Here is a 24,302-nt window from a genome sequence, read left to right as displayed (position 1 = left end):
AAGCAAGAGGATGAGACGGTGTTGTCTTGTCTGGTCATCGAGAGGGAGGAGTCTAGGATGAAGCCTAGGTTTCGTGCGTGGTCTGTGGGTATGGGTGCTGTGCCCAGGGCCGATGGCCACCATGAGTCGTCCCAGGCAGAGGGGGATGATCCTAGGATGAGGACTTCCGTTTTGTCTGAGTTAAGTTTTAGGCGGCTGTTTTTTCATCCATTCGGCTACTTCTTTCATGCCTTCGTGAAGATTGGTTTTGGCGGTGTTAGGGTAAGGATCAGCTGGGTGTCGTCAGCGTAAGAGATGATGTTAAGGTTGTGTTGTCGCGCGATGGATGCGAGTGGACTCATGTAAACGTTGAAGAGGGTGGGACTGAGTGATGATCCTTGTGGTACTCCGCAGATGACTTCGGTGGCCTCTGATTTGAATGGGGGAAGTCGGACTCTCGGGGTTCTCCCGGCGAGGAACGAGATGATCCAGTCCAAGGCTTTTCCTTGTATGCCGATGTTGCTGAGTCGTTGTATGAGGGTGCTATGACAGACTGTGCCGAAGGCGGCGGAGAGGTCGAGTAGGATGAGGGCAACTGTTTCTCCGTTGTCCAGTAGTGTTCGGATGTCGTCTGTCACTGCAATGAGGGCGGTTTCCGTGCTGTGTTTGGCACGAAAGCTGGACTGTGAGGTGTCGAGGGAGTTGTTGGATTCAAGGAAGGCAGCGAGCTGGCTATTGACGGCTTTCTCAATGACTTTGGCAGGGAATGGGAGGAGAGAGATGGGGCGGTAGTTCTTAAGTTCAGAGGGGTCTGCTGTGGGTTTCTTCAGGAGGGCGCTGAGTTCGGCGTGTTTCCAGCTTTCTGGGAAGGTTGCGGAGTTGAAGGAGCAGTTGATGAATTCACTGAGATGGGGTGCGATGATGGAGTCTGCTTTGTTGAAGATGTGGTGGGGACAGGGGTCGGTTGGCGAACCTGAATGGATGGAGTTCATTAGGCAGATGGTGTCTTCAGTGGTGATTGGGTTCCAGGCGCTAAGGTTGTTACATGGTGGTTTAGGTTCGGAGGTGGGTGGAGTGGACTGTTCTTTGGAAATGTTCTCAAAGCTGTTATGTATGTCGGCGATTTTGTTGTAGAAGGAGGATAACGAATCGCAAAGGTCTTGGGAGGGAGTAATGTCGTTTGAGGCTGCGGTGGGGTTGGTAAATTCTTTGACGATGTTGAATAGTTCCTTGCTGTTATGGGCGTTGTTGTCGAGTCGATCCTTGAATGCTGATTTCTTGGTGGATCGGATCAATTGGTGGTGTTTGCGGGTGGCTGTCTTGAAGGTGGTCAGGTTGTCAGTGGTTGGGTTTTTTCTCCATGTTTTCGAGAGTACGGCATAGTTTCTTGGATTTCTTAAGGTCATCGTTGAACCAGGGGGCCTTTTTGCTACCCTGTTTGGTTTGTTGGTTTTTCAAGGGTGCTAATTCTTCAACGCTGTGGGTGATCCATTGTTTGAGTTTGGTGGCAGCTTGGTTTGGTTCCGATGAGAGGGCGGGAGGGTTTTGGTTGAGTGATGTGAGGAGTTGGTCGGTGGTGATTTTGTACAAGTTTCTTCGCGGAATAGGTTGTGGGGGGTTGTGGGTCGAGGTAGTTTTGTAGCTGAAGTGAACACAACTATGGTCCGTCCAATGGAGAGCTGTGGTGTGATCGAAGGAGATGTGTTTGCTGGAGGTGAAGATTGGGTCGAGCGTATGTCTGGCTACATGGGTGGGGGTGTCAACAAGTTGTTTGAGTCCGAGATTGGCCTGGTTGTCCAGAAGGGTGGTGGTGTTGCTGTCGTTTTTCTTTTCCAGGTGGAAGTTGAGGTCTCCCAGTAGAATGTAGTTCTTGGAGGCGAGGGCATGTGGGCTGATGAAGTCAGTGATGTCTTCGCTGAATTGTTTACGGGTTCCTGGTGGTCTGCAGATGAGGGTGCCTCTAAGTGTGGTCCTGGGGTTGGTGTGGATCTGGAAGTGGAGGTGTTCGGCGGTTGCAAGGATATCGTCGAAGCTGGTCGTGATTCTGATGGTGTTCTTATGGACGATGGCGATGCCTCCTCCTGTTTGGTTGGTGCGGTCTTTTCGGATGATCTTGTAAGCGTCTGGGATGGCTATGGCGATGTCGGGCGCTGATGAGACGTTCATCCAGGTTTCTGTAAGGAAGGCGACGTCCGGCACTGTGGTGTCGAGTAGGTCCCAGAGTTCAGTGGTGTGTCTATGGACCGATCGGGTGTTCAGCAAGATGCACTTCAGGTGGTTAGAGTGAGAGCTGTGTTTGGGGTTCGTGGGTTTGGTTTGGTTCCTGACGCTGGCGAATTTGCAGGAGTGGCATGCGAAGGGTCCATGAGTGTGTCCTGGGGTAGCCGTGCAGCATTGTGGTTTGCAGCCGGGGTTAAGGGAAAGGAGGGTAGCGGCATCATACGTAGTGCGGGTGGAGTGGGTTTTGCGAGGACCAGGGGGTCTGGCGCTGGGCGCGGTCCAGGCGCGGACAGGCGTAGACGGGCTTACCTTTGGCGCACCTTCGGCGCACATGGGGCGCGATCGCTGCGCGTGAACGCTGTGCGGAAAGGCATCTGTCATATGTGGATAGTGGGAGGGGCGAGGGAGGATCAGCTGGGAGGCGGGGAGCGGGGCGGAGAGCCGGGCTGGGGGTCACAACAACAACAACAAAATGCCTGCAAGCCAAAAGGCAACCGGGACGAGCTTGGGGCACAGGTCAAGGAATGGCGGTCAAAACACCAGTGAGATCGGCGCAATCAGGCACGATTTTGCAAGCAGGCACAGGCAGCAATGTGAAAATTATTAAATAACCAATGAGCAGTCTAGCGGCACAGCGGGGCAAATAAATCGAATGCAGAGGCAGCAATGTCCAATTGATCAACAAGCAATGCACAGTCTCCAATTAGGCTGTGGCAGAGCCGCTTATCTCAAAGCGAGTGCAGCAGAAGCAGTGCGAGCAGCGCTACGATACCAGGCTAGGGCTGGGAGCAACGAGGGGAGCGACCTCCTTCGCACCGCACTACGCAGTTCGCCGGGATAAGGATGAGACGAAAAGGTTCACCATGAGGGTCAAAGGTCGTGTATGCATCTTCAAGTAAACAAGCATTTTAGTGAACCGACATCGAAGGAAGAAAAGTTTCCAATTAAGGGGTAAACTGTTAATCAGCTGGAGGACAGTGACGCACTAAAGAACGCAATAAGATAAGAAAGGTTTGCTGAAATAAAAACAAAACGTTATGAGAAAATATATGCACCAATTACGCTAAACACCCTAATCTTAGACATGACAAATATACATGAACAAATGCGGCTCTGGACTCTACAGTAGGGGCATGGACATGTATTATGCGGCTGCCATGTAAATCACACCAAAGAAGGCAATGTTCATCAGCCCCCTGGAGAGACGGGAAAAAGAAAAACAAAAAGAGTCCCGAGCTGCTGCTACACTGAAACGTCAGGATGAAGAAAAATAAAACCGAAATGTTCATGAGACAAATGGACGGATGGGGCCTGGAACTGATGTTGGGAAGCAGTGCAAAATTAGAATAGTAGGGACATTTTCGACTCCATTTAAATGCATATCACGTTGTTAAAACGAGGAACACAGCAGGCGCTTTGTATTTCTGCTTTTACACGCTCTCTACACAAGTCCCCAAACCAGCCCATTTAAATGGAGCTGCCAAAAAGTTAATACAGATGCCAAGGCGATCTCTTCACATTACTTCCTTCTTGAGAAAACAAGCCTTGGCGCTCATCTCTAGGGAAAAGCTGCGTGGGAAGAAGAGTTTCTCCACTTCCTCTATTAAGAGGAATCTATAACATGTTTTCACACATCTTTCCCCAGAGAGCAGAAGACGTATCTGGTCAAATTTTGCCCGCTGAGTTAGTTAAGGGTTTCATTTCCGTCTTACTCTGTTGTGGTCGTGAGTTCCTCCGTCACGTGGGCGGTCTGAAGCAAACCTTCTCGTTTCTACGCAGATAAAAAAAAAAGGTTAAATGAGTAAGTAAAAAAAGAAGATGTTAGCAACAACCACGACCTATCCCACGCACTACAGTTACAATGAGACATTTAATCTTAACCAATATCAAAAAACGACCATTCAAATGTTTGACTTCGACAACTGTTCTAAGAGGGACATTCCATCCCATTGATTTTTAGCTCTTTTCTGACATTAAAGACTAGTGCCACACATATGCACAGGACTATTGATGCTGCTCTACAAAAGGCAATACAACCTGAATAGCTGGACCACATTTCTTCTAAACAACGACGCATGCAACCTCATTTATATATGGACTACAGTAAAATGCAGATTTAAATGCTTGGCCGTACTCCTAGCTGCACTAGGCCAGTCCACTTCATTTAGACTTACCTAGGCAACTTTTGAATGTGGCTAACCCTTATTTGTATATGGTTAGTTTGTGCTTCCTGGCGCGGATAAGCTACAAATGATGTAATGGAATGCACTTGAGTAAATACTGAAAGCCCAGATGGTTTGAATAATTACATGGAAGACTTGAACCTCTCCTATTCTGGAAACCATGAACACTTGCATCCGATCCGTCTTACAATTTTGCAAATGTGTCAGTTGTTAGTACTACTCCTCTAGAACCTTAATAGATATTGCATTCATTGGCCCTACATCAGGCTTGCACCAAATGTTATTTGGGCAAAGCACATCCAAAGTTTATGCAGTTTTTTTGAGTGACTGGAGTAGCACAGTCCAACCTTCTGCTGGAGGCAGCTCTACACATTCCCAGACCCTCAGAGTGGTTAAGAAGCCAGGTCTCGTGCTAGCAGTCATGCAGGTGGGTTGTGTGCGTAAGGAGGCCTGCATCCACAATTGTCAGAGCCGAGAACCATAGTGCAGGCACAGATGGGGCGAGCATTGCGAAGAGTAAAGGAAACAAGAAAGTGGCACTGGTTTCTGAGGGAAGAAATTGGGACATGCAGCTACGGTGAGTGTGTGTGCATGTGTATGTATCTGTGTGTGTGAGAGGAAGACAGGTGTGTGCCCCTCTGACCAGGCTATCTCCCTCGCTGGTGACCAACTGACCACCGAGATCCTGGGTCTCTACGTGTGGCCTATAGTGCACCCACTCGATCATTGACGGGCCGCCTTTAGCAAGATGAGACCCACCACTGGCACAATGGAGGGCCTCCCAGCTATTATACAGCACCGTCCTATCTAACTGTTGCCCCGACATAATAATGCGATTTCTTTGCATATTTTTGCATTACAGCGCCCATCTCTATCATGATGGTGGTCTTTAAATAATAGTGCTAATCTTGGCATATTGTGGGGATCCTTATTACATGCTTAACATGATGGTGGTCATTGCATAAGGGTGGCTGTTAGAGGAATGATGAAACCCTTAGGATACTGCAGACATCCTTGTCATTATGGAACCTCTCCCAGGAGGATGGTGGTCTTGGTACAAAGGTGGTCAAAACCATGGTGTGCTTTTCACTGCTCGTTAAATAATGCCAGCCATCCCTAGCATGTGGTTGTAATAAAAAGGCATGCGGGCATGGAAGCAAAACGTGGCTATGTTTGGCAATACTACACGTGTGTACTTGATAAACATGGCAGTCAAGGTGTGGTGCACTTAAGCATATTAACTAAAATTAAATTGGTGTTTCAAGCCAAATAGTGACTTTTCTTAAACTTGTCGAGCTTTTGCCTGGGGGAACCGAGTTTATTCACTAATCTTGAAAGGCGATTTTCCTTAATAATGCAAGATTTGTGTAGGAGAAATGCAATAATTTATTCAACATGAAAGATGCATATGCTTTTTGAAAAACCGACAAGCTGATGCTTCATGACAAAATAATTGCTTTTCCGAATATATGTACTTCTGCTCTTTGAGCAATAATCCATGCTATGTTTTGCTATGGCTGACAAAATATTATAAACCTAAGGCGAGCCTTGTAAATAGTGGTTTACCTGGCTGATTAGAATAAAAAAAAAAAACAAGGAAGCACCTATAGGTATGATTCACAGCAAAAAATGCAATAAAATATGCTTTCAAAATAACAATCCATGCACATAGGTAAACGTAAGAAAAACTTTACAGAAAAACACACACGACCGGCAGGCAGCTGTTTGTGACTCAGTTTGCATTTATTGAGAAGAAGCTAAAACATTTTAAGCAAAACGCAGTGTTCTTGCTATGATTGTGTATATTTAGAGGTACATAAATAAAATACATATACCAATGGGGTGAGGTTTTCTAAGCAGTAACTTCTGAACAAAAAGAGGATTGGTTCTGATACGTACACCCTCGTGAGATACAGTCTAGCTCTTGATTCACTACTGCTTTGTCCAAAAATAGGTCCTTGACTGCAACAGATGAACCAGAAGAAATTAAAGTGCTTCTCCAAAAATATTTGAATTCCGCAAGTGATATTTTGGTCAATTTACAATATTTGCAAATATTAATGGAGGTAGTGCTTTCATCGAATCGTTCCAAATACTTATGGCAAAACGGGTTCCAACTCTTCTGTACGTAGCTATTGTGTTCAGTGATAAACACAAACAAGCATTGGCATAGCCAATAGGTCTCGCTTTTGGGACCTTAGAAGTATTTAGTTATGCAGCACAATATCCTTGGTGCAACAATATCAACCATTGCATGGCTAAGCACTTATAAGGTCCCAAAGGCGAGACCTATTGGCTAAGCCAATGCTTGTTTAACACGTTATTGGTGTTTACAAACTTCTCTCACTTTGCAGTTCGAGAGAGATAAGTACAGTGAATTATGTGGCAATCTTGTTGGGGTACAGAGTGTCAACAGTAAGGCTGTAGGATGCAATGTTTTGTAACACACAACAAAATGTAAATAGCTGTAAATGAAATGAGGATGTGTCATAACAGCCGGAGCTGCCGACTTTGGTAATGGGGAACCAGGTTCGAGACTGGCGAACACTCAACATCCTGTGACTCTGGGTAAATCACTACTCTCCCCATCCCTATCAAAAAATGAATGTATCTTTGTGTAATGCATCTGGGGCTCTTGTAAAGCACTACAGTACCTTTGGGTTGAGTTTGCGCTACATGGAAGTGCAAAAAATTAAATAAACTGTACACATTGAGCAGGTAGGAAAGCAAAAATGAAACACATTTTTTGTTATTCTTAAGTGTGATGGAACCAAAGATTTGAGTAGGAGCAAAACCAATCAAGACACTTCACTTGGAGATGCACAAATGTGAATATTCACTTAAACACGATTCCACACATGATCCCTTGTGTGCAGAATAGTTTTATCAGTAAAACAGTATGTCTGAGCGAATTTAGTGGCCATTTCAATAGAAAATTAGCTGTCTGAAAAGGACAGTGCGCTCCCATGCAAAGCTTTAGTTACATTAAAAATCGCCACCTCTTGGCAATTAAACTTGGGTGGGTCGTGAAAGTTTGTCATTCTAAAAAGGGGTTTGCGGTGCTAAATGGTTTGGGAACACTGCTGTGGAGCACATGGAGAACCGTAGCCATTCCACATCCACCACGGGTTCCCAGTCATCTTTTGAGAAAAAAGAAACATTGAGAATGCAGCTGCAATAACGTTGTTTCTTCCCTAGAAGGAACTTGTGGGGTCGAGTGACAAAAGAAAAATACAGCATTCTAATAACTTCTGCTCCTGGCCTGCGCTCGTCCACGCTTCACACCTATCAGCACTCTTATGTTCAGGAAGTTCTTCTAGCATTTGACGTAGAGAGGTCCTCTTTTGTACTCTACTCTGCTTCGAACCGGAAAAGGAAGAATATTATGTAGCTGGCAAGGTTAAGGCTGGAAAAGGGACAGCGCTGATGACATTTCTACATGGTTTGCGTCCTGCCCCACTTTTAGTGCGGGAGGCGTTTCACATTGGGAAGGTGCCCACAGGATATATCATAAGTGTCGGAAGGGTGGGGAAGGAGCTGGGAGTTGTGTCTATGGAGTCCGCTGTAAGTTTTGTGAGGGAAGATTTCTGGTAAATTGCTGAGTGTTGGTACTCTGTGCTGGTTGGTAAGCGCAATGGGAGTAGGTCGCGGTGCTCTGGAGTTTGGTTGGTAGTGGTTCCCGGACTGGGTATGTTGTAGGGGCTCTTGAAATAGGTGAATGTTGCAATGGTAGAATTGGTCAAAATAACAAGCATTGGCCGAGGGCTCGCGAGCAGCCGCGAGAAAATTAAGAATAAGTCTGTTACCGTTCCTGTTAAGTAGGTGGACACTTAGGGGGACAGTCTTCAGTGGAGACAACAAGGAGAAGACAAGATGATGTAAAAACACGGCACGTTCATAAATCCAACAACCATTGGCCGCACGCGAGCGGCTGCGAGACGCGATATGTGGTGGGGAGAAGCAGGCGTTGTGTGCACGCGCGCTAAAAGACAAAAAAAAAGGATGCGAATGGTGCGCGCGCAATGTCGCCTCCGCTCGTGCATGTGTGCGTAACTGCAAGCTCCATGCCAGCAAAAAGCATTTGGTAGGACTTTTTAAAACCCACTACTAAATGTATCGCATGCAGCGCATGCGCTGGCTCAGGCGAGACCGAAAAATGGCATGAATAAAATCTACATTAAAGAAATAAGATCCTATTTCAATCTACGCTCCAATACTCAACAATGTAGAGAGACTAGAGCTTTCACTTACCGCACTATTGTTTCTTCTTGCACAATTTATTTAAAATGTTGTCTGCGAATAACTTACCGCTGAGCAGAATTCCTTAAGGCAATAGATACTACTGGAATTAGGAAAAATCCACCAGTTCTAACACTGGACTTTCTTGGCTAATAATCTTCCTTTGCTAACAGACCTAGCAACATTTCACATCAACAAAGCAAGTCCTTGACATGGAAGACCCTCAGGAGCAGTAGCAGGAGGTCAATGAATAACAATCTTAAACATTTTGATTATTACCTCAATAAGTACTTAAACCTTAACCAAGAATGTTTGTTGTCTCCTCTGGAGCCAAACCACAACAGAAGATATCTAATATTTTGCCCACAACATATACTATATGCTTGACTTATCTAACAGCTCCCAATTGGAAGTTATAGCTTATTAAATGTAATAAGGCAGCTCCAAAGTTATCTCATGGGAGAAGTAGGCCTTGCAGTAGCAGGGTTGGTTTGGAAACAATTCAGCCCAGTTAGCAAATAAAAAGTCACCCACATTTGCAGATCGCAACCTTTCGCAATGTACTTAGAAAAATGGAACTAAATGATGACTAACATTTGCGGTAATAAAGTATTTTGAAGCTCATATGGACAGTACTTAAATACGAAAATTAAGATTCCAGTGAAAATATATATACTTTAACAGCACAGAATTATCAAAAATACTAGGAACTCATTTGTAATTATTTTTTTTATCCATATGTTTGCCGTGGATGTTTTGATTCATGTATACTGAGAAATAGCATATGGCACAGAGCTATGACAATCATTTTATTTTTTGCAGTCCTTAAGAGAAGCCCTCCAATTTTCAGAGACTGGTGAAAGCTGCATCTGTGGGTCTTTTTTTTTAACTTGCATCTAGCATCACGTGTGTGTTCTGGAATGATTGTGTAAATGCAAAAACAAAAAAAAAATGGTGTCACTTTCCTTACATACAGTTTTCTCTGGCATGAACTAGGCCATGAGGAATTAGAGCGCTTTATGTGAGCACCAGATAACATCACAGATGGTCATAATATGATTTGCCCAAGATCACAGGATGTCAAACTGATGCTGGGACTTGAACCTGGTTTCCCAGTTTTTAGGTCAACTAAGGCCACAACCTGTCCCTGTTGACTGCAGGCATTATTATCTGGCAGGCAAAGGAGAAGAGCAGAGACTGATTTATCTCTGCTGCTCGCATGGAGTGGAGGAGGACGAAAGTGAACTGAAGAACTCCCTCACTGCTTCTCACCAACACCCATATTCCCATGCTCCACTCCCCTGCTGCAATCCCCTGAAAAGAAGGGGCCAGTGGCTTCCCATCAGTATGCTTTTTGCAGACTCGGTCACATCTGGAGGGAGCCTGAGGGCAGGCACACCTCATGATGTGACAGTCGGAGCGATGCACCCCATTGTCATTCTGACGCCAACATTAGCCCCCTGGACTGACTTCACATGCATGGGGTCATATTTGTTATGGCATTAACAGCCTTTCACACTGTGCACCAGGGATGGAGGCCTTAGTAGGCCAAAAATAGTCCCACCAACTGGCCTCAGCCAGAGGCCATCGGCCAATGTCCGATTGCCCGCCTTGCAGATCCGTGACCGTGAAATAGTGAAAAATAAATATACATTTTCACTACCAGGACATGTAAAACTTAAAAGTACATGTTTATTTTTTTTTTCAGATACACTGCACTGCCCTTTGGACTGTTCTGGGCCTTCGTTACGGGTGACCAATGTATTAAAAGGAAGGTTTGGGTCTGGCAAAAGGTTAATTTTAGAACAATTGGAAAGTGTTTACGATCCTGTCACGGGCGCACAGCTTGAAATTAATTGTTAATGTTAGTTTTCAAATATTCCTTTGCTTAATAAAACATAGTACTCCGAGGTTTTCCGTGTTACTTCATTTATTCTTCAGTTTTTACATCACACGTGTGAAAAATAAGTCTTTGAACAGCTTCTTGTGCCTCAGATATGCTAATCCAAGCTTTTTTTCTGGGCATGAATTTACAAAAGACAAACTTCTTTTTCGAAAGTGAATCATCTGTTCTGCTTATACTAGCTCTTCTTCAGGGGTTTCAAAATAAATGGAGAAACCTATATCAGTGAATTACTTCACTAAAACCTTACGAATATACACAATGTACTTTAAAAAAACATATCACCTCATTTTTACTTTGTCGTCTGTTGCACCTAATCAAAAACAGCGTTTTTCCTCTACAATCGTAACTTCCAAGTTACCTGAACAGTGTCCTAAGAATCCCTTGATTTGAATTGTTGACTTTATACAAGAAGTACTGCGAATAAGTGTATCCATGCTTCACATGAATCGTTATAAATTAAGCACCAAGAACAGCTTGTAACAGCGTAAAAAACCATCGGGAGGGAGGGCGGTGCAATCGTGTAAATGTTCAGTATAGTAAACCGCATTGAATTGCTAAATGTGTTCAAGTAATAAGGGACTGGGTTAGTTATGCTATTGAAGAAGACTGAAAACAGTGCATTATGGAATGGGTAGTCAGGAGGCGGGGATGCTAATGGTTGGAGGTGCATGATTGGTTTCTAGAAAAAGGAGGGGTTATTCTTCGATGTTTAAAAAACTGAGCGGGAATAACAAGGCAAACAACCGCAGTGAAGAAAAGCGTCAGAGCGTTCACATTAAACGTTGATTGAGGTATGTTAAAAGAAGAATAACTGTGGAAGTTTGGGGTCTTTTATGATAAAAAGCGGGTGGGTTGATATACCAGGTAGTTTGAATATCGACACTACTGAGCTCGGGTAGCCAAATGATAGATTAAAATCAAGGGATTCTTAGGACACTGTTCAGGTAACTTGGAAGTTACGATTGTAGAGGGAAAACGCTGTTTTTGATTAGGTGCAACAGACAAAGTAAAAATGATGTGATATGTTTTTTTAAAGTACATTGTGTATATTCGTAAGGTTTGAGTGAAGCAATTCACTGATATATGTTTCTCCATTTATAGTGAAACCCCTGAAGAAGAGCTTGTATAAGCTTGAAATGCATTGGGTAACAGATGATTCACTTTCGAAGAAGAAGTTTGTCTTTTGTAAATTGATGCCCAGAAAAAAAGCTTGGATTAGCATATCTGAGGCACAAGAAGCTGTTTAAAGACTTATTTTTCACACGTGCAATGTAAATACTGAAGAATAAATGAAGTAACACGGAAAACCTCGGAGTACTATGTTTTATTAAGCAAAGGAATATTTGAAAACTAACATTAACAATTAATTTGAAGCTGTGCGCCTGCGACAGGATCGTAAACACGTTCCAATTGTTCTAAGGTTTATGTATATGTGTGAAATAGGGTGGAACACGCACTCGGGCTGCATGTGCAGCAGTGGCTTATACATTGACGGACAAACAATATGGATTACAAGGGTGTGCACAGGAACTCTCTCTTTTTTGATGATCTCAAAAGGTTAATTTTGCCAGGTCGAAATGGCAATTAAAAATTGCACACACAAGCTATATTGGCATGCCTGAAACATCTTCAAAAGGCTACTGAAGAGGGTGGCACAATTGGTGCTGCAGGTCCACTAGTAGCATTTGATTTACAGGCCCTGGGTACATGTAGTACCACTTTGCTAGGGGCTTACAAGTACATTAAATGTGCTTATTGGGTGGAAGCCAATTTTACTGGTTGGCAGTGCTAAAGTGTGCAGACTCCTAGAAGCCAACCAAAAACAGGTTCAGAAAACTGGAGGGTGAAGGCCAAAACGTTTGGGGAGTACTCCACAAAATGGGTTAGCACAGTGGTAACCCTTGATAAGTTGAAAAATGAAAAAAGCCATCTACCACTCCAGGCACAGTATTACAGCTTTGGATTAGTAACATACCGACCAAGCAAATCTGAAATTAATAGAAGGACATCCCTGATACAATTTTCACTCTTATTATAGCTCATGAGAAAGGTATAGCTTTGTCCAGGCAGAAGGGAGCACCAAGAAGAAGTCAAGACACAACCCTTTCAGGCTTAGAGCGCTGAACAAATACAGCTCCTTTATATGGACCATCCTACACCACCACTGACACTCTGAACCAGCTCACCACAAATGTCTGGTATTTTTTTTTGTGAAAACCTTTATTTAACATTTGCAATTAATTACAGACAAGGGCCTACAACCCCCAGGGCTGGCCGCTAGCGTTTCAGTATGTTATTATTATCCAACTTCGAACCCGCCTCCCTGGGGAGCATAGAAACCCCGACCACAAAGCGCATCAGTTGCCAAAGCAGTTCAATTCGAAAACAGGATAGGAGGTTTTCATTTTACAATAATAAGTAGAAAGGATCAGGTATCGTACAGTGTCTCGGATCACAAAGGGGGGGGCGAGCAAAATAACGTTTTCAAAATAATCTCACTATAATGTAAGTCAACGGCGTTAAGACATACGGCCCCAGGATAAGCTAGCACATTATTGTTCGTCTACGCCATCATTATCGTCCGCCCCATAGCACCAAAACCACAAGGAAGGGCAAGGCACAGATGTAGAAACAAGGATGTGAGAAAGCCGAACCCACTACACTAACCCGGAAAAGGAAAAAAAGGGGGAAAGACAAGGGAAGAGAAGGAAAAAGATGCCATAGAACAAAAATAATAACGAACACCCATCCCCCCACCCCCCCACCCTGCACCCCTGCTGATGACTACGGCCACCCCCCTCGCAGCGTGCCTGTCGCCCAGTAACCAGAACCCGAAATATAGAAGAAAGGGAAAGAGAAGAAAAGGCAAAGAATCCCACTCGATGAGGGAAAGCGGAGGAGGGCATATTTCTACGGACTCCCGGTCTCCTTCCTCCGTCAGAGCCAGCCCCGCCCCGGACTCCGTTAGGTCAATAAAACAATCCCGTTAAACACAGTACCACAATGAGAGACCCAGATAAAAATCTCAAACCTGGCCCCGTCGATCAAATTCACTGAAGTCGTCAATTAAAGAAAGCCCTTTCCACAAAGTACTGCAAAAGTCTACAAAACAGGAGTACACGGATGAGAAAAGAACGGCAGGTCCCGATGCAGATGGCTGGTACCAATGTTGCCCCTCCCTGCCTTCGAAGCCAAGCTTTACCCCATCCGCCATCTTGAAGGACCGACAGGGGAGGGGAGTCGATACGGTCCAAAACAGCAAAAGATAGAAAGTGGAAAGTTCCAAAATGGGGACGGCATGTAAATGTTCAGAGGGATACACAATCGGGGGTTAAGAAAAGCGCCAGAGCGTTCACATTAAACGTTGGGTGGCCAGGCACAGTACATTCAGGTAGATCCAATACAATAGGGGCAAACTCTGCTTCCAGCGCCGGGTCAAGATACGTCCCCGAAACGTCTATTGAAAAGCGGGCTGGCTGCCGGGTCGCGGGTGTCGAGACAGGTTCCGGTCTCAGGCTTGTGAGTCCATCCATCGCCGACCGCAAACTGCAAGTCTGGACTTCAATAGTCCCCTTAAGTGCCATAAGTGCCTCCAGCACCGTTCGTAGAGACGGGCCAGTTCAAGCCTGCTCCGCTAGATGTCTTTCATCCTCCAACATGGTGGTCCCCACGGAGAGGCGCCTTCTCTGGGGCAATATTAGGCGGAGCAGGAGTAAGCCATGAGGGACTGACGGTTAGCAAGCAGTAGTACGCAGCGAGGCACCGACCCGGGGTAACCGGCGATGTGAATGCCGAGCCCCCGGTCAGGGACCCCCCACACAGCACCGTGCATCACTCGTCACCTCACCTACTGTAGGGCACCAGGCAGCTGATGGTAGCGAAACAATCAAAAAAGTCTGAGTGCTCCAGAGACCGGACCCAACCACATTCAGCAGTCCGTTGTTATTTAACTCGGACCCGGCAGAGCCAGCACTCGAGACCGCGGCTTCCCTGCTGGATTAGGCCTCAATGCAACACTCGACGTAGCTCCGTTCCACAACGGCGGAAAAACTCCGGGATTGCACCCCTGGAATGCAGGTCGGATCACACACACAGATCCGGTGCGGGTAAGCAGGATAAGTAACAGGATAGTAGAGCGTAGGACGGAGGTCAGCGGAGCCGGGAGACTATGCGGCCATCTTGGTTGGTATCGTAGCTCCTCCCACTGAATGTCTGGTATTTTTAGCAGTGTTTCATAAGCATCCTGTCCCCACACAAAGGGCTGCATATCTCCTGTAGTTAGTCTGGAGCCAGGGGCAGGAAGACAGGACATCTGTGCACTTCAAAGGCATGCCAGTAGATGCCACTACCCACTTAAGTGTGGGGTACTTGGTGGTCAGGCTGGACCGGGCCTCGGGTAGAGGGGGGGGGGGAATTGCAATTGTTTTCAAGCAGCCGCTATGCTGTCAATTGGAACAGCTAACTGTAGCGGACAGTGAGAAGGGCGCCCTTACCATTAGGATAAATCCTTGCACTACGGTAAATGGACTCCTGGTCTATAGACCTCCAGGCCTCTACACCCGATTTATTGACAGTCTGGTGGAAGGTATTCAATCAGTCAATCAATCACAGGCATTTATATAGCGCACTACTTACCCGGAGGGTCTCAAGGCGCTAGGGGGGTGGGGGGGGGGGGAGTGCTGCTACTGCTCGAATAGCCAGGTCTTGAGCTTCTTCCTGAAGGAGAGGTGGTCTTGGGTCAGGCGCAGGTCGGTCGGTAGGGAGTTCCAGGTCTTGGCGGCCAGGTAGGAGAAGGACCTTCCTCCTGTTGTCGTTCTTCGGATGCGGGGGACGGCGGCGAGGGCGTGGCTGGCTGATCGGAGATGTCGTTTGGGAGCGTAGAAGTTGATGCGGTTGTTGAGGTAGCTAGGGCCTTGATCGTGTAGGGCTTTGTGTGCGTGGGTGAGGAGGCGGAAGGTGATTCTTTTGTTGACGGGGAGCCAATGCAGGTCTCTCAGATGTCTCATATTATGGAGGGTGCCCTTCGAAGGGACACATTTTTGGTATTAGGAGATCTTAACATACATTTTGAGAACTCACTTGACAGAGGGGTGGCAGGCTTCTGTCAGGAATTGAAGTCGCTTCAGCTTAACCTACAAGCTAGGGTCCCCACCCATCAGCAGGACCATTTTCGCCAATTGGGGGGAAGTGGAAGTAAACTCTCCTATCCACATCACCTGGTCGGACCTCTTCCTCGTGCCCTTTGTGGTGAGAATTCCTGAAGTTAGAGTTCAGGAACAGCCTCTATTAAATTACCCCAGTCGCAACTGGGCCAAATTCTCCCAGGCCAAGTTCAATGCTGCACTGGCTAAAGGAGGGAGGCCAGGTGGTATGGATATAGAATCCGCGTATAGGAATTTGGACAGATGCATCTTCAATGCCCTGGATAGTACAGCCCCGCTATGTCTGAACAATCAGAGTAGGCGGTCACAGAAATCGGCTCTATGGTACAATGACGATCTACCTTGCACAAAGACCGAATGTAAACATCTTGAGAGGCAGTGGAGGGTGGCCTTTCTGAACCAGGCAAAACTGGAATATATAGTTAAGCGAAGGGCCTACCATGGACTTATTAGAAGGACAAAGGCAGCTTATTACGCAGGGAGAACTGGGGAGACGGAAAATTCCACGAAAGAACGGTTTAAGATCTACAGGGAAATTTCCGCGGCCAAACCTTCTACCATGCCCATGGAAAGCTCAGTGGAATCCTGCAATCACATTGCGGGATTCTTTTCGGAGAAAGTGGCCACGATCTACTCCTCCTATTCAGGAGAAATAAAAATGGGATCTGAGTTTGTGGAGGTGGAGCGGGAGGGTGGGGGACTGGACATACTGGAGAACTTTACAACCCCCACCCTCCGAGGCACTAAGACAGATTTGCGGCTCGATAAAGTCGGGATCCCCGAGGGATCCGGCTTCACCGAAACCGCTTACAGATAGCCTTGAGATCTTGGAGCCCTTTATTAGACATCTGATAGAGGTATCTTTTAGGACACATACGGTGCATGAAGGGTGGAAGCAGGCGGTAGTGCTACCCCTCCAGAAAAAACCCAATATTAGCTATGAAAAATCGAGAACCTCCGCCCTATCTCGCTGCTACCCTATTTGGCCAAAGTGGCAGAGAAGGTTGTGAATTCCTAACTTATGACCTATGTGGAGGAAGGTAATCTGCTCCATTCGACCAATTTGGGTTCAGACCCCGCCACTCTACGGATTCCGCACTATTAATGGCTGTCGAGACCATCAGATAGGGGGCGGATGAGGGTCAGACCATGGCCCTTATCCTCCTAGACCTGAGTGCAGCCTTCGACACTGTAGCACATTTCACCTTGCTACAGTGTCTGAATAAGGGTGGGATCTCTGGGGCAGCGTTGAAATGGATTCAGTCTTTCCTGACTAATCGGGGATTCCAGGTTAGGCAGGGCAATCACTATTCTAGAGTGATCAACCTGGATCAGGGCATTCCGCAGGGTTCGGCCTTGAGCCCGACTCTATTTAATCTTTATGTCTCTCCTGTAGATGCTATAGTTGAGGGCTACAGCATGCGTATTGTGTCCTACGCCGATGACACGCAGCTGGTCATCTCCCCGTCGCGTTCACCTGGTCTGGCTGCACCCAACTTCAGAGCGTGCATGCAGGAGCTTGCCTCTTGGATGTCTACCAACTGCCTGAAGCTCAATGGTAGCAATACAGAGGTGCTCGTGGTGGGGGAGGGGGGGTGCCCGTCTGTGTTGTCCTCGGCATGGTGGCCCTCCTGCTTGGAACCAGTCCCCGCGCCTTGCAAACAAGCTAAGAATCTGGGCGTATGGTTCGACTCGGACTTAACATTTGCGCCACAGATTAGTCGGGTGGTGGGGGTGTGCTTCGAGATCCTCAAAGCTCTGCGGAAGGTATTGGCCCTTCTCCCGACGGATGCTAGACGGACGCTGGTGCACGCCCTGGTCACCTGACGAATGGACTATGGCAACCTCCTGTATTTGGGTGCTACGGTTAGGAGCCTAGACCGTCTGCAGGTGCTACAGAATGCCGCAGCCCGGTTGGTCCAGAGGCTCCCTAGAAGATCTGCCTCGAAGGCCGCTCTGCAGGCACTGCACTGGCTCCCGATCAGGAAAAGAATTGAGTTTAAGGCCCTGTGCATGTGCCACCGTATCATGGGAGGCAAAGCACCAGGGCCTCTACAGAGTCTTATTACTCGGTACAGACCGGCTCGGTCACGGAGATGGACAGGCACTGGCCTGTTAAAGATCCTGAAAATTTAAAAAGCCCGTTTTGGGGGCAGGTCCTTCCGGTTCCTTGCAGCAAAGAGCTGTAACAAACTCCCGCTGGAGCTCCGCCTGGAACCATCAGAGGCAAGGTTCAGGGGAAAGCTCAAGACCCATCTGTTTGTGCAATATTCGGGGCTCAGATGAGGATAATTCGGGGCCTACTGTTTCTACTAACCACAGCGCGGGGACACGCCGGTGTGCGTAACCAGGCGCTTTACAAACTTCCCTATTATTATTTTTACAAACTTCCCTATTATTATTATTAAGTGGCACAACTGTATATAAACACTGGACCTCAGAAACCAAGTCTTCAGAACACTTCTGGAACTGTGGATACTCTGCCAGGAAGGACTGCTATGCTGCTGAAAGGGCTGCCATTCTGCTGAACTGTTGCTCGAAAGGAACTACTGGCCAGCTGTGCTGGCGTGCTTGTCTCTTGCCTGGTGTGGAAAAACTGGATTTGCAACTTCATCTTGGACCCAGAACACCAGAGTGATTCCAAGGGTTAGTCTGCCTGCCTCCTGATCGGATCCTCAGGGAAATAAAAGGCTACCCACCAGCCCTTGGATCCAGCTGCAGCAATGTCATGGTCCCCCAATTGTGCCCCTCAGGTACTGGACCCTTAGTGTGGCTCAGCAAGCTGAAATCAAGCAATTGAGCATTTTGCGACTGCGAACGGGCCTGTACGCACTGAGACTTCACCCCTCCCACCAATAATCTATGCAAAGCACTGCCAGCCCACCTCTTCGCAACATAACATCAACCACTCACGGGGAACCACCAATGCGAAGCCCAGCCTTTCTAGTTCCATATGAATGGCACTTTGCGAATCCTGTGCTTAAAAACTTTGAATCTGCTCACCTCAAATGTCTGTTTGTCTGGCAGAGTGTCTGGGTGTGGTAGGGTAGGGTCTCCCATATAAAGGAGATACTCTACACCTAACTTTGTGAACTAACAAGAGTTCCCTGCTTCCATTTTTGCATTATATATTTTTGTTTTTTAGGGACCACCGAAACACCCTTTACTCATCAAAACGATAGTTGTTTTGGTACTAGTTCCACTCCAATCCCATCTCTTCTTAGTCTCCTCTACCAGTCTACATTTACCCCTTCCTACCCCATACCCTTACCCAGCTCTGAACCCTAAAACCACTATAAAACCCTTACTTACTACTATTTTTGCTTCTGTAACTTGTCCAGTCACACATGCCCATTACATCCACCGCACTTATCCATTCCAGCCTGCTGACCTCTTTTCTTCAGAGTCCATGTCCAAGATTCCTTTAAACTGAACTACCACTTCCAGCACTGTACTCTGCCCCACAGCTATTCCCAGGTGAGATCTCTTGTTTGAGTAGTAACTTGCTTTCCTAAGGCACTTTCTTATATTTAGCCCATTCTTGTTTCACACCGGCGTGTTACTCTGCCTTCCAAGTGAATGGAGCTTTGCAAATAGAGAAGCAGAAGGACACAGGAACATTGCATCAATATAGTAAATGCTCCAGCTGAAGAAAAAAGATAATGTCATTTTAATGATGAAAGTCAGAATGTGTTAGAGGGAAGCAATTATCAAGCAATGGCATTGATTTTATAAGATCCAAGACTGAAACGTGTGAGCACAGTTAATTCAACTACAAAGTGCTCATGCATTTCAATCACTGATCTAATCCTTTCAATGGCATGAATGTTTTTAAGTTGATTCTGGCTTTAAGTGGTAGCTAGAGGAACCTAATGAGAGCGATTGGATCACATTTCTTTGCACCTTAGAAAAGTCATACTGATTCTTGAAGCATTACAGTTAGAGGAACTAGAGCAGACTAACTAAGGCCGCTGGCTTAGTGTTGCCTCAATCATGAAGCGAGAGAACCTGGGACTCTACAATTGCTGTGAAGTTGGAGGAGGGGAGTAGAGTGGGATTCACTATTCTGATATCAAGCAGGTGGAAGGATGTGCTTTTCCTAAGTTTGGACTGTGTGGCGGTGTGCTAGCTTTTGGTCAACAGCAAAGTCTATAAATTTGGTGCAATGTCTAGAAGTGAATGGGGTTGCAGCCATTTTTTTTATGTAGTTATGGGTTCTCAGAATGAGCTTCAAGTCTATCAAACTTTGCCAAGCTCTGAACTGGCTTGAATGCTGTATATTGTTTTTAAGGAAGACCGCCCTCGCAAAGAACCTGGCCAGTGGACACTGTTTTCACTTAGTTTTCTCATACCATCTTGCATCTCTTCAGTCCTAGCACATTTTTCTATGTCTTCTCTAAGTACACCCAACTGTAAGTAACTTCCTCTAAGCTTGCCTTACATTTACACAAGTGTTTTTGGCTCTTTCGTTTCATTTTTTCCTACGCGAATCAGGGCCAACTACCCTTTCTCTGAGTAAGTGTGCCCTGTCCTGGGTACTAAACTTTTTTCTTCTGGTTCTCGGCCTTCCCACAAAATTTCAGTCTTAATGATGACTTGCATATGGGTCGAAAACCTGATGGTGACAAGCATATGGGTTGAAAACCCATCGACTTTGTCCCATATGAACCAAATTTGATTAGCTCAACGCCTGCTTTGTAGTTTGCAAAACTCATGATACAAAAGTAGATTCAGTTTTTGTTGGGGTTCTGTACTTTTCTCCCGTCTTTTGATTCTCTATGGTCTCGTGTTAATTACTCTAAGCACGGAGCACAATTTATCCACACTATCACTTTTTGCCGATTTGCCACTTTAGTGTAATTTTAATTCACAACAAAAAAATATCTGAGGCAAGCATATTCTACTTATTAGAAATAATGATTCCTTCATGAAATATCTGAAATCCGGCCCATGGTATCTCCAGAAAAATTAAGTGAGCCTATGTGACCCCCGCAGTTGCTGGGCAGGTCAGCCCTGAGACAAGACATCTCCTGCCGGAGATGTGGAAGACAAGAGGCCACGTTTACGCATGTGACCCTATCGAATAGCGACCATCTACTGGGGAGAAGAAGTGACAATACTGCGAACCATTAACAAAAATAAAAATAAAAAAGTGTTCAAACCCTGCCTGTTGGGAATAATGTCCTACCCCAAAACGAGAAGAAAAACATCCAACCAGGGTGTGCTACTTTGGCGTTACTGCTCTCGGAGCGCAGTATAGTGATGCACGGCCTCCCCACATGGCCTCTCAAACCAGGTATGGGGAAAGGATAGGCTGCGATGGGCTTTGGTTGAAGAACTGCAGATGAGGAGCCATGAGAGAGTGGAGAAGCAGCTGTCAATATGGGCTGAAAGGACCAATTCTTTATGGTCTCTTCCAGAGGAGAATCCGGCATAGGTCTCTGAGGGGATGATAGTCTTGGGAATGCACACAGGCGGGGTAGTTCAGGACAAGAACTTCAAAGCTATGTAGGTACGAAAGAAGGAAAGAACTTGTGCAGGGTTAGATCCCACTCAACACCCAATCAGACCATAGATCAGGCAACAATCTAAATATTTATAGTAGCGGGAGAGCTTCAGACGAGGGTGAAACGGCATGGAAAAGTCATTGTGGAAATGGCCATTTTGTTTGATGGTACAACTCGACTTTATTTCCAAAGTGGTTAAAGTTTTTTAAAAGCATTAAGTGCGTAATGACAGTAAATGGCTCTATAATTAGTGTTTGTACAGGAACCGCGGTTTAGTTTTACTTCCTTACCCCAGGTCCCCGGTTACACTGGATCTTCCTTTGTATCCTTGTATCCTTCCATTGTATTGAATGCATCACAAACCGGCTTTGGGCGAGGGCACCTCAGGAACAAACCAGCAATGGCAGGGTGTGGATAATGGGGTAGACAAGAGAATAACCGAAGGGCCGAAGAAGGCTGAATAGGACGCAGTTCTAGTACCCAAATTTGCTCATATAAATGGTGGGAATCAGGGATGCTGTGGATGGATTTTTTTAATGTTCCACAAAGCTAGGTAGCAGTGGAGGTAAAAGGTGCTGCTGTTTAATTTTAAGCAAAGGTTTTTGTGAATAAGGCGGCGAATGTGTGTTGGGAGTCAAGGGGAAATTAGTAGGAGTCATCGAGGGGACCTAGGATAACTGGGGATGGAAGAGGATGGCCACATCTGAAGGAAGTCAAGTCAAGTCAAGTCAAATGATTTATATAGCGCGCTACATACCCAGAGGGTCTCAAGGCGCTTGAAGAAGGGTGGGGAATTACTTGTCGAATATCCTTTTAAGTTGCTTTCTGAATGCTAGGTGGTTCTGAGTGAGGCGAAGGTGAGTGGGAAGTGAGTTCCAGGTTTTAGCTGCCAGGTAGGAGAAGGATCTACCGCCCATGGTGGTTTTGTTGATGCGAGGTACAGTAGCAAGGGCTTGGTTGAGGGATCGTAGCTGGCGGGAGGGGGTGTAGAAGGAAAGTCGTGTGTTGAGGCATTCGGGTCCGAGTTCGTAAAGTGCTTTGTGTGCGTGAGTTAGGAGGCGGAAAGTAATTCTCTTATTGATGGGGAGCCAGTGGAGGTTTTTCAGGTGACCAGAGATGTGGTCTTTACGCAGGATGTCTAGTATGAGTCTGGCTGAAGCGTTCTGGATGCGTTGGAGTTTTTTCTGGAGTTTTGCGGTGGTACCGGCGTATAGGGTGTTTCCGTAGTCCAGGCGGCTCGTGACTAATGCGTGAGTGACCGTTTTTCTAGTTGCGGTGGGGATCCAGCGAAATGTTTTTTTGAGCATGCGAAGAATGTTGAAGCAAGATGATGAAACGGCGTTGGCTTGTCTGTTCATGGATAGTGTGGAGTCCGGGATGATGCCCAGGTTCCGCGCGTGGTCCGTCGGGATGGGTGCTTTTCCAAGGGCCTCTGGCCACCAAGAGTCATCCCAGGCGGAGCGGGAGGTGCCTAAGATAAGGACTTCTGTTTTGTCTGAGTTCAGTTTCAGACGGCTATGCTTCATCCACTCGGTTACTTCTTTCATTCCTTCATGTAGGTTGGTTTTGGCAGTGTTAGGGTCTCTGGTAAGTGATAGGATCAGTTGAGTGTCATCAGCGTAGGATATGATGTTGAGGTTGTGTTGGCGTGCGATGGCCGCAAGGGGGCTCATGTATACGTTGAAGAGGGTGGGGCTGAGTGAGGATCCCTGTGGTACGCCGCAGATGACTTCAGTGGCCTCTGACTTGAATGGTGGGAGGCGGACTCTCTGGGTTCTTCCGGTAAGGAACGAGGTGATCCATTCCAGTGCTTTTCCTTGGATTCCGATGTTTCTGAGGCGTTGTAACAGGGTGCTGTGACAGACTGTGTCGAAGGCTGCGGAGAGGTCTAGGAGGATGAGGGCGACTGTGTCTCCATTGTCCAGTAGAGTTCGGATGTCGTCTGTTGCTGCGATGAGGGCGGTTTCAGTGCTGTGTTTGGCTCGGAAGCCGGACTGTGAGGAGTCGAGGGATTTGTTGGTTTCGAGGAAGGCGGCGAGCTGGTTGTTGACAGCTTTCTCGATGACTTTGGCCGGGAATGGAAGGAGCGAGATGGGGCGGTAGTTTTTGAGTTCGGTGGGGTCAGCTGTGGGTTTTTTCAGAAGGGCGCTGAGTTCTGCGTGTTTCCAACGTTCTGGGAATATGGCGGAGTTGAAGGAGCAGTTGATGACGTCTCAGAGGTGTGGTGCTATGATGGAGTCTGCCTTGTTGAAGATGTGGTGAGGGCATGGGTCTGTGGGGGATCCTGAGTGGATGGAGTTCATCAGGCGGATGGTGTCCTCAGTGGAGATTGGGTTCCAGTCATTAAGGATGTTTAAGGGGGGTGAAGGTCCTGCAGAAGGTTGGGTGGGTTGGTGTCCGGGTCGGTTGTCGAAGCTGTTGTGGATGTCTGCGATTTTGTTGTGGAAGAATGAAGCTAGGGAGTCGCAGAGGGCTTGAGAGGGGGTGATGTCGTTGGAGTTGGCTAAGGGGTTGGTACATTCTTTGACGATGTTGAATAATTCCTTGCTGTTGTGGGCGTTGTTGTCGAGTCGGTTTTTGAATGCGGCTTTCTTGGCAGACCGGATTAGTTGGTATGTATGCGAGTGGCGTTTTTGAAGGCGTCCCTGGTGCTGGTGTTTGGGTCTTTTTTCCAGGCCTTCTCGAGGGAGCGACAGAGTTTCTTAGATTTCTTAAGGTCATCGTTGAACCACGAGGCGTTTTTGCTGCCTAGTTTGATTTGACGTTTTTTCAATGGTGCTAGGATGTCGGCGCTGTTGGACAACCATTGGGTGAGGTTAGTGGCTGCTTGGTCGGGGTTTGAGGAGTGGCCGGGGGGGTTTTGAAGAAGCGATGAGGAGATCTGGTCGATGGTGATTTTGTTCCGGTTTCTTCGCAGAGTAGGTTGAGGATGATTGTGGGTTGTGGTCTTATTGTAGATGAAGTGAACGCAGCTGTGGTCCGTCCAGTGGAGAGCTGTGGTGTGAATTAAGGAGACATGTTTGCTGGAGGTGAAGATTGGGTCGAGTGTGTGACCTGCGATGTGGGTGGGGGTAGTGACGAGTTGTTTGAGTCCGAGGTTGGCGAG

General features: G+C 46.7%; 1 protein-coding gene across 3 annotated transcripts in view; it reads right to left on the bottom strand.

Annotated features, from left to right (window-relative positions):
- PARVB (parvin beta) overlaps positions 1 to 24,302 on the bottom strand; it is a 543,452-nt gene that overhangs the window by 161,428 nt on the left and 357,722 nt on the right. For all 3 annotated transcript variants that reach the window (XM_086952727.1, XM_086952729.1, XM_086952728.1), the window contains exon 7: positions 3,912 to 3,970. In XM_086952727.1, the coding sequence (XP_086808853.1) occupies positions 3,912 to 3,970 (59 nt within the window). The remainder of the gene's footprint in view (positions 1 to 3,911; positions 3,971 to 24,302) is intronic.

This window comes from Lissotriton vulgaris, chromosome 1_2 (assembly GCF_964263255.1).
Source record: "Lissotriton vulgaris chromosome 1_2, aLisVul1.2, whole genome shotgun sequence".
Taxonomy (NCBI): domain Eukaryota; kingdom Metazoa; phylum Chordata; class Amphibia; order Caudata; family Salamandridae; genus Lissotriton; species Lissotriton vulgaris.
This window is presented reverse-complemented; position numbering and strand designations above follow the sequence as displayed.